This window comes from Chiloscyllium plagiosum, chromosome 9, assembly GCF_004010195.1.
Source record: "Chiloscyllium plagiosum isolate BGI_BamShark_2017 chromosome 9, ASM401019v2, whole genome shotgun sequence".
In the NCBI taxonomy this organism is placed as follows: domain Eukaryota; kingdom Metazoa; phylum Chordata; class Chondrichthyes; order Orectolobiformes; family Hemiscylliidae; genus Chiloscyllium; species Chiloscyllium plagiosum.
The window spans coordinates 64,214,434-64,229,789 of record NC_057718.1 but is presented as its reverse complement, the minus strand read 5'-3'; the positions used below and the strand labels follow the sequence as shown (position 1 = coordinate 64,229,789).

The 15,356-nt window shown below is 41.8% G+C and overlaps 1 protein-coding gene across 4 annotated transcripts in view; it reads left to right on the top strand.

Moving 5' to 3' along the window:
- Positions 1 to 15,356, top strand: part of si:ch211-130h14.4 — a 157,367-nt gene that overhangs the window by 18,322 nt on the left and 123,689 nt on the right. For 3 of the 4 annotated variants that reach the window (XM_043696105.1, XM_043696104.1, XM_043696107.1), the window contains exons 4-5: positions 7,923 to 8,052; positions 12,255 to 12,413. In XM_043696105.1, coding sequence (XP_043552040.1) covers positions 7,923 to 8,052; positions 12,255 to 12,413 — 289 coding nt within the window. The remainder of the gene's footprint in view (positions 1 to 7,922; positions 8,053 to 12,254; positions 12,414 to 15,356) is intronic. The other variant, XM_043696106.1, reaches the window with a different exon arrangement.

The following is a 15,356-nucleotide window of genomic DNA, read 5'->3' as shown; positions in this document are numbered from 1 at the left end:
GTCCTATACAGCCGCAACATGACATCCCAACTCCTATACTCAATGCACTTGCCAATAAAGGCAAGCATACCAAATACCACCTTCATTACCCTGTCTACCTGTGGCTCCACCTTCAAGGAACTATGAACCTGCACCTCAAGGTCTCTATGTTCAGCAACACTCCCCAGGATCGTACCATTAAGTATATAAGTCCTGCCTTGATTTGCCTTACCAAAATGCAATACCTTACAATTATCTAAATTTAATTTCACCTGCCACTCTTTGACTCATCATACTCTGAGAACCTTCTTCACCATCCACTATACCACCAAATTTGGTATTGTCAGAACATATCCTTATTTGTGCACTGCCTAGCTCACACTGTCTATCAGGGAATTGAACCCCAGTCTCCTGTGTAACAGGCAGGGATACTAATCACTATACTAACAAGGAGCTGCTTGTAAGCAGTAGTCCAAGTGTGACCTTACCAATTTCTTGTACAGCTGTAACATGACACCCCAACCCCTGTACTCCTGTTCTGACTGATTTGAATGCAAATGTGCCAAACACCACCTTCACCACCCCGTGTACCTGTAACTCCACATGTCTTGTTCGAGAACGCTTCCCAGAGCCCTACAATTAATTCTGAAAGTTCTGCCCTGGTTTGCCTTGCCAAAATGCAACATCTTGCATTTATCTGAATTAAACTCCATCAGCCCATTGGCCCAGTTGATCAAGATCCTGTGGTATTGTCAGGTAACCTTTTTCACTGGAAAAGCGCAGCAGGTCAGGTAGCATCCAGGGAACAGGAGAATCGACGTTTCGGGCATAAGCCCTCCTGAAGAAGGGTTTATGCCCGAAACGTCGATTCTCCTGTTCCCTGGATGTTGCCTGACCTGCTGCGCTTTTCCAGCAACACATTTTCAGCTCTGATCGCTAGCATCTGCAGTCCTCACTTTAACCTTTTTCACTGTCTACTATACCACCATTTTTTGTATCATCTGCAAACTTACTATTCACGCCTCCTATATTCTCATCCAAATTGTTTATATAAGAGACAAACAATAGTGGGCCCAGCACCAATCTTTTTGGCAGACTGAACAACAACCTCAAACACCACCCACTCTCTCCTACCATCAAGCCAATTTTCTGTCCAAATGGCTAGATCTCCCTGGATCTCATATGATCTAACCTGACTAAACAGTCTACCATGCGGAACCTTGTCAAAGGCCTTGCTAAAGTTTATGCAGACAACCTCTACCACTCTGCCTTCATCGTTCTTCTTGGTCACCTCTTCAAAAGACTCAATCAATTTAAAGGTGTTAACTACATTCAGCACTCTGTAAAATGGATGCCCCTGCTTAAAAAAGAAGAGCTATGTAAAAGGGGACTGATTGATTAGCTCACTGAGTTTGAATCAAGTGTATTCAAACGGGATGAAATGGACTTCCTTTATGCACTGGTTGTATGAGGTCTATATGTGATGATTTTGGTCAACCTTAGCTCACTTTGTGATAGTAAGGACCGCAGATGCTGGAAGTCAGAGTCAATAAAATGTTGATGGAAAGACACAGCAAGTCAGACAGCATTAGAGGAAGAGCAAAGTTGACGTTTTGGGTCAGGGCACCTCATCAGGACTGGGGAGGGAGAAGGGAGTTCAGAAATCAATAGAGGGAGTGGGAGTGGGAGTGGGGCTGATGGATAGGTAGGTGGGATGGTGATAAGTGGATGCAGGTAGGAGGTGATTGTGATTGTTCAATGGGACGTGTGGAAGATGGTCAGGTCAAGAAGGTGGGAGGAGAAGAGGGTTGGACATATGATGAGGTTGGGGATGAAGAGATTTTGTAGCTGGTAAACTCTATGTTGAGGCCATTAGGCTGTAAGCTCCAGAGATGGAATATAAGGTGTTGTTTCTCCAGTTTGCAGGTGGCTTCATTTTGACAGTGGAGGAAGCCAAGGATGGTCATATTGCCAAGGGAGTGGGAGTGGGAGTTGAAATGGCTGGCAACCAGAGCTGGTGGTGAATGGAGCGTGCAGAGTGCAGATGCTCTGCGAACTCGTCCTCGAGTGTGCACTTTGTGGTCTCCTCTACAAGACATTGGGAGCAACGGATGCAAGGGACAAGATCAGCAGTAGTGCAGGTGAATATCTGCTGGATTTGGAATGGTTGTTTGGGGCCTTGGATCGAGGTGAGAGAGTAGATGTAGGGGCAGGTCTTGCACTTCCTGCGGTTGGTGGGAAACTTACCAGGTGTGGAGGAGAGGTTGGTGGGGAGTGTGGAACTGACAAAGGAGTTATTGGTGAACGGTCGCTATGGAAAACAGATAGGGGTGAAGAAGGAAATTTTATTTGGTGGTGGAGTCTAATTGGAGGTGGTGAAAATGTTGGAGGATGATGCATTGGATTTGGAGATTGGTGGGCTGGTATGTGAGGACTCTATCCTTATTGTGGTTGGGGGTAGGGAGCTTGAGGACAGTGGTGTGGGAAATGGAGGAGATGTGGTTGAGGGCATTATTAAACACAGGACAGGGGAAATTACGTTCCTTGAAGTAGGAGGACCTCTGGGAAGTCCTGGAGTGGAATCCCTCATCCTGGGAGCAGATATGGTGGAGGTGGAGGAATTGGGACTATTGGATCACATTTTTGCAGGAGGGCAGTGAGAGATGTAGTCAAGGTAGCTGTGGGAGTCAGTGGATTTGAAATGGATATCAGTGCTAAGTCAGTTACCGGAGATGAAGACAGAGAGGTCCAGGAAGGGGAGGAAGGTATCAGAGATGGTCCAGCTGAATTTAAGGTCAGGGTAGAAGGGGTGAGTGAAGTGGATGAACTGTTTGAGCTCCTCATGGGAGCATGAGGGGGAGCCAATAGTGGGGGCGCCAATATGCATCAATGTAGTGGAGGAAAAGGTGGAGGATGGTGCCTGCGTGGCTGCAGAAGAGGGTCTGTTCCACATACCCTACGAAGAGGCAGGCATAACTCAGACCCGTGAGGAGGTCTTTATAAACCTCTACAAGGTCACCTCTTAGCCTTCGTCACTTCGGGAAATTAGCCCCAGCCTCTTCACTCTTTCCCTATAGCTCAAATCCTCCAACCTTGGCAACATCCTTGTAAATCTTTTCTGAACCCTTTCAAGTTCCACAACATCCTTCCTATCGGCCAGAATTACACGCAGTAATCCAAAAGTGGCCTTACCAATGTCCTGTACAGCTGCAACATGATCTCCCAACTCTTGAACTCAATACTCTGACCAATAATGTCAAGAAAACCAAAAGCCTTTTTCACTCTCCTAACTATCTGGGACTCGACTTTCAAGCAACTATGAACCTACACTCCAAGGATTTTGTTAATTCTTCAGCTACACTCCCCAGGACCTTACAATTAAGCGTATAAATACTGCACTGATTTGTCTTTCCAAAATACAGCACCTCACAATTATCTAAATTGAACTCCATCTGCTACACCTAGGTTCATTGACCCATCTGATCAAGATCCAGTTGTACTCTGAGTTAACCTTCTTCACTCTCCAGTACACCTCCAATTTTAGTGTCATCTGCAAACTTAGTAACCATACCTCCTATGTTCACATGCAAGTCATTTATTATAAATGATGAAAAGAAGTGGACCCAGCATGATCCTTGTGGCACACTGCTGGTCACAGGCCACCAGTCTGAAAAGCAATGCTCCAACACCACTCTCTATAGAGAAACAAATTACTGCAGATGTTGGAATCTGTACCGAAAACAACAAATACTGAAGATCAGAGTAAATTGGACAACTTCCATGGAAAGAGAATAAGCTAACATTTTAAGTCTACATTAATCTTCCATCGCCCTTTGTCTTCCACCTTTGAGCCACTTCAATATCTAAGTGGTTAGTTCTCCCTGTATTCCATATAATCTAACCTTGCTAACCAGTCTACCATGAGGAACCTTGTCGAGCACCTTACTGAAGTCCATAAAGATTATGTCCACTGCTCTGTTCTCATCAATCCTCTTTGTTAATTCTTCAAAAAACTCAATCAAGTTAGAGAGGCACAATGTCCCATGCATAAAGCTATGTTGACTATCTCTAATAAGTCCCTGCCCTTTCAATTAAATGTAAATCTTGTCCCTCAGGATTCCCTCTAACAACATGGCTACCATTGATATCAGGCTCACTGGTCTATAGTTCCCTGGCTTTTCTTTACCACCACCTTTTAAATAGTGGCACCACGTTGGCCAATCTCAAGTCTTCTGGCACCTCACCTGCAGTTACTGATGATACAAATATCTCAGCCAGGGGCCCAGCAATCACTTCCCTAGCATCCCACAGAGTTGTAAGTGTTGCAAAGTTGGTGTGTACAATTTGTAAAATGGGGAAAACATTGTGTGGTCCCTTTAAAAGATGGCAGGGGAGAGGGTTTTGGTGCTTAGATTTAAAATGGAAGTCTGTGAGCTGCTTTAAAGTTTGCAGGCACAGGGAGAACAAGAATTTTGTATCGAAAGGCCAAGCACAGTTTTATCAAGTCAACAGGCTTTTTAAAATTAGTCAGACCCTTAATTTAATTCAGACCCTTAGCTACCAAAAACCTATTAAATTTTAATCTGATGGTTTTGACAATCTAGGACCAATCCGATTGTAAAAATATTGATAGGTCATCAAGGGTATAAAAGATGAGGGCATTTTGGAAAACTGGGGAGAGCAACTGCCATCTGATAGAGTTACCAACCAACAGCTCTAAAGAGAAAGGTACTGGCTCTCTCAGAATTCACTAAGCGCTGAGTAACCATCATCTTACTAAAGGTACAGCGGCATTCTTAGCTAATATTCCTGACACAGAAATTTGATGGAGAAAGGCGTTCCCGACTGAAGATCAGCAGAGAAGGCACAGGATATTCCAAAGACGTACCCAAGGTGTAATTGTGAGGACTAGGTTCTAATTTTTAAAATTTATTTTGGCTTATGTAAATGTGACTTGTATTTATTGGAACGGCATACCATTAGAATTTTGTTTTATTCGGAAATAGTTAGTAGTTAAGGGGAATTGTTTGGTTTGTTAACGGTTCAGTTAATTTGTTCACTGTTAGAGTTAGATAAGTAAACTGTTACTTGTTGATTTATAGAGTGAGTGAAAAGGAGTTCATTTCATAATAGCTTGCAGGTGAGAGGCAGGTTATACCACTTTTCACACACTTTTGACAGATTATAGGGTGAGGTGAGCCTCTCTAGGTTTTTCTGTTTTCGTTATCAGAGCAGGGTCGACCTCCACCTTTATAACAATAAGGTACACCCGATCAGATCCTGGAGATTTATCCACCTCTATGCGGTTTAGGATGTCCAGCACCTCATCCTCTGTAATACAGACATTTTTCAAGATATTACTATTTATTTCCCCACATTCTCTATCTTCCATATCCTTCTCCACAGTAAACACTGATGCAAAATACTCATTTAGCATCTCCCCAGTCTCCTGCTGTTCCACACATAGGCGACCTTACTGATCTTTTAAGGGGCACGATTCTCTCTTTTTTTACTCTTTTGTCTTTCATGTATTTGTAGAATCCCTTTGGATTTTCCTTAACCCTAGTTGCCAAAGCTATCTCATGTCCCATTTTTGCCCTTCTGCTTTTCCTCTTAAGGATACTTCATACTGACTTTATACTCTCCTACGGATTCACTCAATCCCTGCTGTCTATACCTGACATTTGCTTCATGCCTCCTTTCAGATGGTAGACAGAATTTGGGGAGTCAGCAGGTGAATTTCTCGCTGTAGCACTCCTAGCATCTGACCTGCTCTATTAGCCATTGTGTTTATGTGGCTAGTCCAGCTGTGTTTATGGTCAATGGTATCTTCTCGGACATTGATACTGGGCGATTCAGTGATAGTAACACCATTGAATGTTAAGGTGCAGTGATTAGATGGTCAGTGCTTGGCACTTATTTGGCATGTCTGTTAGTTGACATTTATCAGCTCAAGCTGGATATTGACCAGATCTTGTTGCATTTGAATGTGGACTGCTTTGGTATCTGAGGAATTGTGAACAGTGCTGAACATTGTACATCGGCAAACATCCCTACTTCTGACATTATGATGGAAGGAAGGTCATTGATGAAGCAGTTAAAAACATGTGGGCCTTGGACTCTACCCTGAGAAACCCCCACCGAGATATCCTGGAGATGAGAGGACTGACCTCCAAAAACCATGATCATGTTCTTATGTGCAAGGTATGACTCCAACCCCTAGAGAGTTTGCCTCCTGTTAGCCACTGATTCCAGTTTTGCAAGGGATTTATCATTTTTACTGATTAAATAAATGTTCATGCACAGCTAAGCCATTAACTAAACATAATATGGCATTCAATATGACCGATCATCATTCAATATGACTGATCACACACTTCAATGCCTATTACTCACTTCATTCCTATATCTTTCTGTGCCACTGATAATCAGAAACAGACCCTTCGGTCCAACCCGTCCATGCCGACCAGATATCCCAACCCAATCTAGCCCCACCTGCCAGCATCTGGCCTATATCCCTCCAAACCCTTCCTATTCATATACCCATCCAAATGCCTCTTAAATGTTGCAATTGTACCAGCCTTCACCACTTCCTCTGGCAGCTCATTCCATACACACACCACTCTCTGCGTGAAAACGTTGCCCCTTAGGTCTCTTTTATATCTTTCCCCTCTCACCCTAAACCTATGCCCTTTAGTTCTGGACTCCCAGACCCCAGGGAAAAGACTTTGCCTACTTACCCTATCCATGCCCCTCATTTTGTAAACCTCTATAAGGTCACCCCTAGCCACCAACGCTCCAGGGAAAACAGCCCCAGCCTGTTCAGCCTCTCCCTCTAGCTCAAATCCTCCAACCCTGGCAACATCCTTGTAAATCTTTTCTGAACCCTTTCAAGTTTCACAACATCTTTCCAATAGGAAGGAGACCAGAATTGCACGCAATTTTCCAACAGTGGCCTAACCAATATCCTGTACATAACCTCCCAACTCCTGTACTCAATACTCTGACCAATAAAGGAAAGCATTCCAAACGCTTTCTTCACTATCCAATCTACCTGCAACTCTACTTTCAAGGAACTATGAACCTGCACTACTCTCTTTGTTCAGCAATGCTGCCAGGACCTTACCATTAAGTGTATAAGTCCTGCTAAGATTTGCTTTCCCAAAATGCAGCACCTTGCATTTATCTGAATTAAACTCCATCTGCCACTTCTGAGCCCATTGGCCCATCTGGTCCAGCTCCTGTTGTAATCTGAGGTAACCCTCTTCGCTGTCCACTACACCTCCAATTTTGGCGTCATCTGCAAACTTACTAACTGTACCTACTTCACAAAATAAAACTCTTCTGCTGGGGAGAAAACTCTCTCCTGAACAGAAAATCTGTATGTTCTGAACAGAAGCCAAAAACCAAACTAAAATAGTCTGTTTTCTCTATTTGTCATAAACTCGGCAGGATAGGCATTGTATCAATTAACACAACAGGTAACCTGTTCAGTACTTGACTGAATCACATGCTTTCTTGGAAAGGATATGTTTAGTTCACTGTTTCAAATTATTGTGTGATCTATTTTTTTAAAAAGAAGATCTTCGTAGAACTGAAACTAAAACCCATCTACCTTTAATTTGAAAATCCAAATTTCATAATAAATAATAACATACTTTTCATGTTTATCTCATTATTTAGCCAATATTAGCAATCTAAATGTAACAAGAATATTGTACTTGTGGTGAAAATGTTAGAAGTTACTGTAGTTTATAGCCAAAATGAGTAGTACCAACAGTAATGGATGACACCTTTAACATTTTATTATAGCCATATCTGAATCTATCTTACAGATATAAATATTTATAAATTTGCCTTTGTTATTTGATAACATGTACAGAACATTCTTTGAAAAATCTACATCCTGCTCATTTCATGCTGGGAATTCTGGTTTTGTGCAGTATGGCAGAGGTGAAAAGAGCAGACTTCAAAAGGCTGGCAAGCCAGGTAAGCTTGGGAAAACGTGACTCGTTGAATGAGGATGAAGAAGACCTGAAAATAAAAGCAATGAAGAAGGCCCTGCAGGAACAGGTGAAGAAAGTTACTTGTCTGACCATGTGGAATAATGTTATATTCATCAATTTGCTTTTTCAGTATATAAAGTTTGATATTGTTCAATGTGATCAACTAGAATTGCACTGGAGTGGGTGTGGAGAAAGTAATTACTTTCTCATATAACAAAATACTATATTTTCCTGTTCAGCTTGTGAACAGCTGAAGGGTGCTAAAATATTTGAATGTCCTGCTAAGATGTAACACTCAAAGATGAAAATCTGTCCCCAACAAAATTGAAGATGTTGGCGGACTTTTAGCAGGTTAGGTGTCCAGTCAACAAAATATATATGAAAATTGTCTATTACTAGTACCCTTAGCATGATCGGACCACCATTTTACTTGCAATGCAGCCAATAGTATAATTCAGTGCTGTCAGTCTATATAGTATCATGACAATGCTTAAAATATATCACATAGTTATCAGATATAATAGAGTCCTTTGGTGGTATAGATCTTGAGGAGAAAGTGAGGTCTGCAGATGCTGGAGATCAGAGCTGAAAATGTGTTGCTGGAAAAGCGCAGCAGGTCAGGCAGCATCCAGGGAACAGGAGAATCGACGTTTCGGGCATAAGTCCTTCTTCAGGAATCAGGTATAGATCTTGAGCATTGTTGAGAAAAGACACATTTTGTTGAAGCTTTCTGTCTTACACTCAATCAGGACATTTTGCAAGAATACCAGATCATGAGGAAAACAATCATTTATACTGCTTGATAATAGAGTGCTGATTAATTGGCAAGTGAACTTTGCTTGGGAAGAGGTATTGCCATGGAGAATGCACCCCTTAATATGATTGACAGTTAACAACCAAGCTTTTCAATGGCTTAAAATTTATACACATTTTTTCATTAAAAAATTCAATTCTGGGATGTAGGCATCACTATTTGGGCCAGCCTTTTTGCTCTTGAACAGAATGGCCAGTCAGGCCATTTCATATAGTTATGAGTCATTCATATTTTTGGGATCTGGACTTACTTGCAGGTCATACCAGGGAAGGATGGCAGATTTCCTTCCCTAAAGGATATTCCTTGAACAAGCTGCATGTTTACAACAATCAACTGTACTTACGTGGCCGCTGTTAGACTAGCTTTTACTTCCTGAGATTTACTTGAATATATACTTCATCATCAGCCATGATGAGATTCAAACTCAAGGACACAGAACATTAGGCTGAGACAAAATTATTAGACGGGTGACATTACCTCAAAATCACAGCCTCCAAAATCCCGAATATCAAAAATATCCTGATAAGTGCAAGACAAAAAGCTTCAACAAATGTCTTTTTTTCAGCTCTACAGATGCAAATATTAAAAATATTTTTGGAGGAAATATCTAACAAAGATGAAAGTCAGTTTCATCTGACTTCAAACTAATATACAGGGAGAGGTATTGATTATATAGTAAAATATTATGAGTTGCATAGATAGAGTAGATAGGAAGGAATATTTCCCTTTATGGAAGAATTAATAACCGGGGTCATACATTTACGATAAGCACAGCAATTTAGTGGTGATGTGAGGAAAAATGATTTCACCCAGAGGGTGATGGGAATCTGGAACCCACTGTCTGTAAGGATGGTAGAGGCAGAAACCTGCATAACATTTAATAAGTATTTAAATGTGCGATTGCGATGCCAAGGCAAAAAAGCCTATGGGCAAAGTGCTGAAAAGTGGGATTAGAGTAGTTAGGTGGGTGATTTTGACTGGCACAGAAATGAGCAACCTTTTTCTGTACTATAGACCTCTATGACTATGGTCATGACACCAACCAATCCTTAAACATATCAGGACTATTTCAGATCTTATATGTTTTGAATAGTGAAGTTTAGTAAATTTCTATTGCTCGACATAATTTCAGTTAAAAATGAGCAGAACCTTATCAACTTTATAATTATATAAAAAAAATTCTGTTTAAATCTGTGTCCCTTTGGACTTAAACAGAGGTAAGGGTTGTACTGGGGAAATGGCCAGGGTGAGAGAGTAATGGTTTTAATGGATATCCAAGGTGGAGGTGAGATAATAGCTGCAGAAAGGTTATGATGTATGGAAGGTTAATACTAATGTTGCAGAAAACTCTACTTCATAATTCATTTGCTTTCGAATGCAACCTTTCAGCTTTCGGAAGTAAACTTTAAACTCGAGATAAATTGAAGGATTTGATTGAGAAACTAACGTGTAACCCTGAGGTAAGTGCAATTCAAACAAACTTGGAGTTAATTACAATGAAACGCTAATCTATATTTATCTGCAAGCTCAGACTAAGAAGTGTGAAACTGAGCCATTTTTAGACGTCCCGGCAGAGGTGGAATGACTATCGCTATCTCTTTGGAAAACAACAGCAAGCATTTCTAAGAATGAGCATCCTAAAACTCTGTTAGAAAAATGGTTTACAGAATTAAAGAGCTGGCTTGAAAGTAGTGTAATTGTTTGTGTCTCTGAATCATCCAAAAACATACGACTTTGTCACATAATTAGCAATTCAGGGCGAAGGTCTGGCTTACAGCATACGTCTGTTTAATTTATCAGTGTGTCTTTGCTGACGGAAGCAAACATTTCACATTGGAAACACCTGAAGACAATTGAAGTCTTGGTCTAGATTTAGATTGCAGTTCACAAAATTGGGAGAGCCATTTGTTAGGTCTGTACTTCAAGCAGGGGAATACTAAATTTAGTGATCACCGCACATTAGGACGACTGGTCATTATTTCAGGTGGTTTTCATGAGGGAAAAATAGTTGGACAATTTTTTGTAGTTGACAGGTAGTGGAAAAGTTAACTGGATTCTCACAGAGCATTGTCACAGACAGCAATTGGCATAGTTAGCCTGGAAAGTGGGAAGATAATTGAGTTTCTGCTGGTAACCCAAACAAGGAACTAAGATATCCACAGTCATGAAGTTGATAAGGAAAGACAGAGGGTTGCATTACCAAAGAAGCTAATGGAAACATACCAATGGCATATTATCTCAGAGGATAGCTGGAACACTGAGGAGAATTAAAGTGAGATCGTTAGAGCTGTTGCATACCTTGTGGTTGGATCCAGGAAAATGGATGAACCTTCAAGATTTTGTAAGATTAGGGAAGCTTTAGAGTATAGTAAAAAGTAGAACTAAGTTTATAGCATTGGTCTTCATCATTCATTTTGTTAAATCAATGATGTTTTATGCAATTTCTCTTTATGTATGTTAGTTTGCTTTTGTTTAAGAATATGAAATCTTGTGGCATGGTTTAGTCAGTTGGTTGCTAGATGTTTAGATTTTGTCTAAATACTAATGATGCCTGACAGGATCATAATACGGGAGAGTGTGGGATTATGCAAGTGACATTACAAGTGAATTTGGAGAGTGCCCTATCCAAGGATAGACGTGGTTAAAAAAGTAAGACTGAGAGTGTGAAGGGCCTGTGGGAGGCAGTGATACGAGGAAGGAATGAGAAATGGCTGGACATCAATTGATTCAATGAGAGCACAAGACTGCATGAGAGATATCAGTGGATAGGGCTTGCGGACTTTGTATGAATGTGAGATTAAGGAAGGCTAACAAGGCATTTGAAGAGAACTCATGATGAATTGAAATGGAGGTTGAAATCACCCTGGATGAAAAGGTGTTGAGAGGAAAGCAATGAAGATGTCTTGGTGAGAACATTTTCATGGTACTTGAGTAAACTGAACAAAGATTTTTTAAAGAGGAACAGTTGCCCATTTTGAATCAAGCACCAACAATTCACAATGGAATATTCTTTAAAATAAAAGGTTGCAAAATGTATACATTCATTTTCTTGAACTTGCCTCCAGCTGCTCAAATCCTTGAAAGTTTGTGAATGTTAACTATATGTTCATTTGAGGAGAAAGTGAGGACTGCAGATGCTGGAGATCAGAGCTGAAAATCCTCCTGAAGAAGGGCTCATGCCCGAAACATCGATTCTCCTGTTCCTTGGATGCTGCCTGACCTGCTGCGCTTTTCCAGCAACACATTTTCAGCTCTATTATGTTCATTTGCTATGATTCCAGGAATTATGAACCATTTTGGTGTGGAATCATCTTTTTTTGCTATATTTATCACATTATTAAACACAGTTTTTTTTTTATTTCAAACTTGTAGCTACAGATTAACTGCCAAAAATGTGCAGAATTCATGTGCTAAAGCCTGATTGTAAATGATGTGATCATTGCTTGTTATTTTAGCGCCATCTGGAGGTTTACAAGAATGTGTACAAGTTGTGTAATGTCATGCGTTTACAATACATGGACCTACTAAACAAGAAAGTTCAACAGCAACGCCATGTAATTAAACAGCGAGACCTTCTGTTCCAGCGTAATACAGACGAGCAGGAGAAGAGGCAGGTATGCATGAGTGAAGCATAAGCATTAGCTGAGAATTTCTCCACTTATTAGAATAACCTGTAGTCTTTGAGAAACGCATTTGAGTGTGTTGTAGGATTCTCATTAAGTTTTAAGGAAACAACTAATGTCCATACTTGGGATGGGAAACATGACTCAGCAATTGTGACTTCTGTAAAATAGCATAAATGCAGTTGGTGTTAAAATTCTGTTACGAAAGAATCAAATCCCATGATCTATGATTTGGATTGGGATGGGGATTGAGATTGGATTGGTTATGAATGATTAGATTCCCGACGGTGTGGAAACAGGCCCTCCGGCCCAACAAGTCCACACCGACCCGCCAAAGCGCAACCCACCCATACCCTTACATTTACTCCTTACCTAACACTACGGGCAATTTAGCATGGCCAATTCACCTGATCTGCACATCTTTGGACTGTGGGAGGAAACCGGAGCACCCGGAGGAAACCCACGCAGACACTGGGAGAATGTGCAAACTCCACACAGACAATCACCCGAGTGTGGGATCGAACCTGGAACCCTGATGCTGTGAGGCTGCAGTGCTAATCACTGAGCCACCGTGCTCCGCGGATGTGTGATTTGGGCGTGGTTAGGTAAATAACTAATACAGGTGAACAATACACCGGGTTCTGTACAGCACATAAGACATGGTGGTGGAAGCAGCAAAAGATTACCTGCATTTGACAGAGTTGTCACTAGCAGTTTCTAAAAGAAATTCTAAACCAAAGTTGATTGATTTTTGAAGGTAACCCAGAGATAGCATTGCCTAACAGAGCTAAAATGCCTCAGATAATTGAGGTATTAGTACAGTACCTGGATTTAGTGGAAATTCAAAGAAGGACCAAGTACTTCAGATGGTGAAATGTCAGAAACAATTGCTATTCAGATACAGTTGAAGAGACTGGAGCGTGAGCAGTGAGTGAAGAAACCAGAAATGACAGAAAAAGTTTAAAGGGAGACAGGCATTAAGAAAACAGGAAATGGAAAAAGGAAAATTAGAAATGCAAAGGGGGAAAAAAGAGAAAATATGAGCTTAAAATGGCATAGTTGTAACAGGAGACATTAGGTGCTGATGCAGGCTCTGTTGGGGAGAATCTGAGTCATGATTTGATATCCAGATAGAAAATGTTTAAGATTGCACAGGCCCTATCAAAATTTGAGGAAGTGGATTAGAGACATTTTTCATGTCATTTGAGAAAATGAGTCAAAACGTTTGGTGCTAGAAAAGCACAGCCGGTCAGGCAGCATCCGAGAAACAGTAGAATGGACATTTCAGGTAAGGTCCTAGGGAGTGTTGCTGAACAAAGAGACCTTGGAGTGCAGGTTCATAGCTCCTTGAGAGTCGCAGGTAGATAGGATAGTGAAGATAGTTTGGCATGCTTTCCTTTCTGGGTCAGAGTATTGAGTACAGGAGTTAGGAGATTATGTTGCGGCTGTACAGTACATTGGTTCGGCCACTTTTGGAATATTGCATGCAGTTCTGGTCTTCTTCCTATCGGAAGGATGTTGTGAAACTTGAAATGGTTCAGAAAAGATTTACAAAGACGTTGCCAGGGTTTAAGGATTTGAGCTATAGGGAGAGGTTGGATAGACTGGGGCTGTTTTCCCTGGAACATCGAAGACTGAGGGGTGACCTAATAGAGGTTTACAAAATCATGAAGTGCATGGATAGGCACAGGTTCCAGAATTTAAGGAAGCTGCCTGGGGCAAACCTATATTGAATTGAAAGAGTTAAGCATACTAGTTTTGGCAGGTGAATAAGACCATTAGAAGGTGAAACCGTGTATGAAGCTCTTAGTGATCTTATTCTCATATCGGAATTTATAAACTCATTAGTTTCCATCATAACTTGTGTTGAAGATCAAAGGTTTGCAAATGTTAGAAAGGGAGCAAAAATAGCTGACCATTTTCAGTTAACTAAATCTTTGGTCCATCATTTTCATAACTTGGAAAGGGCTAGAAAATGGAAGGCAAGTAGCCAAGGTAACGAATGGATAGCTGGAAATATCCCAAGATCTGATCGAAAGGAAGGAGGTGAAAATCGAAAGCCAAGGTGTTTCCATTGTAGCAATGCAGGACACATATGTTGAGAAACCCCTCGGACTTGCTGAAGTTTATAAGAATGAGTCTGAAAAGAAAACTGAGAAGCAGAAGGTCATGGATCAGATTCTAGCTTTAACTACAGGTAAGAGACAGGAGATAGACACCACTGAGAATGTAGAAGAAACACATTAGTAGACGAGAGCCATGAAGAGGTGTCCTCGAGTTGGCGTTTGGCTTCAGCGGTGTAGAGGTCATTGCGCCAGATTACCACTGCGCCCCCTTTATCCGCTGGCTTGATGGTGAGGTTGGGATTGGAGCAGAGAAATTGGAGGGCTGCGCGTTGTGAGGGCGAGAGGTTGGAGTGGGGGAGGGGGTGAGACAGGTTGAGGCGGTTAATGTCCCGGGCGGCAGTTGAAAATGAAGAGGTCGAGGGCAGGTAATAGGCCAGCGCGGGGTGTCCAGGTGGATGCAGTGTGTTGGAGGTGGGCGAAGGGGTCCTCGGAAGGTGGGCGGGAGTCCTGATTGTGAAAGTAAGCTGCCCAGTTCTACCTCCTTCCCAAGATCCACAAGCCTGACCATCCTGGCCGACCCATTGTCTCAGCATGCTCCTGCCCCACTGAACTCATCTCTACCTACCTCGGCACTGTCCTATCCCCCCTAGTCCAGGCACTCTCCACAAACGTTCGAGACACCACCCACGGCGTCCACCTCCTCCAAGACTTCCGTTTCCCCGGCCCCCAATGCCTCATCTTCACCATGGATATCCAATCCCTCTACACCACCATCCGCCATAACCAAGGCCTCCAAGCCCTCTGTTTTTTCCTCTCCAGACATCCCCAACAGTACCCTTCCACTGACACTCTCATTCGTTTGGCCGAA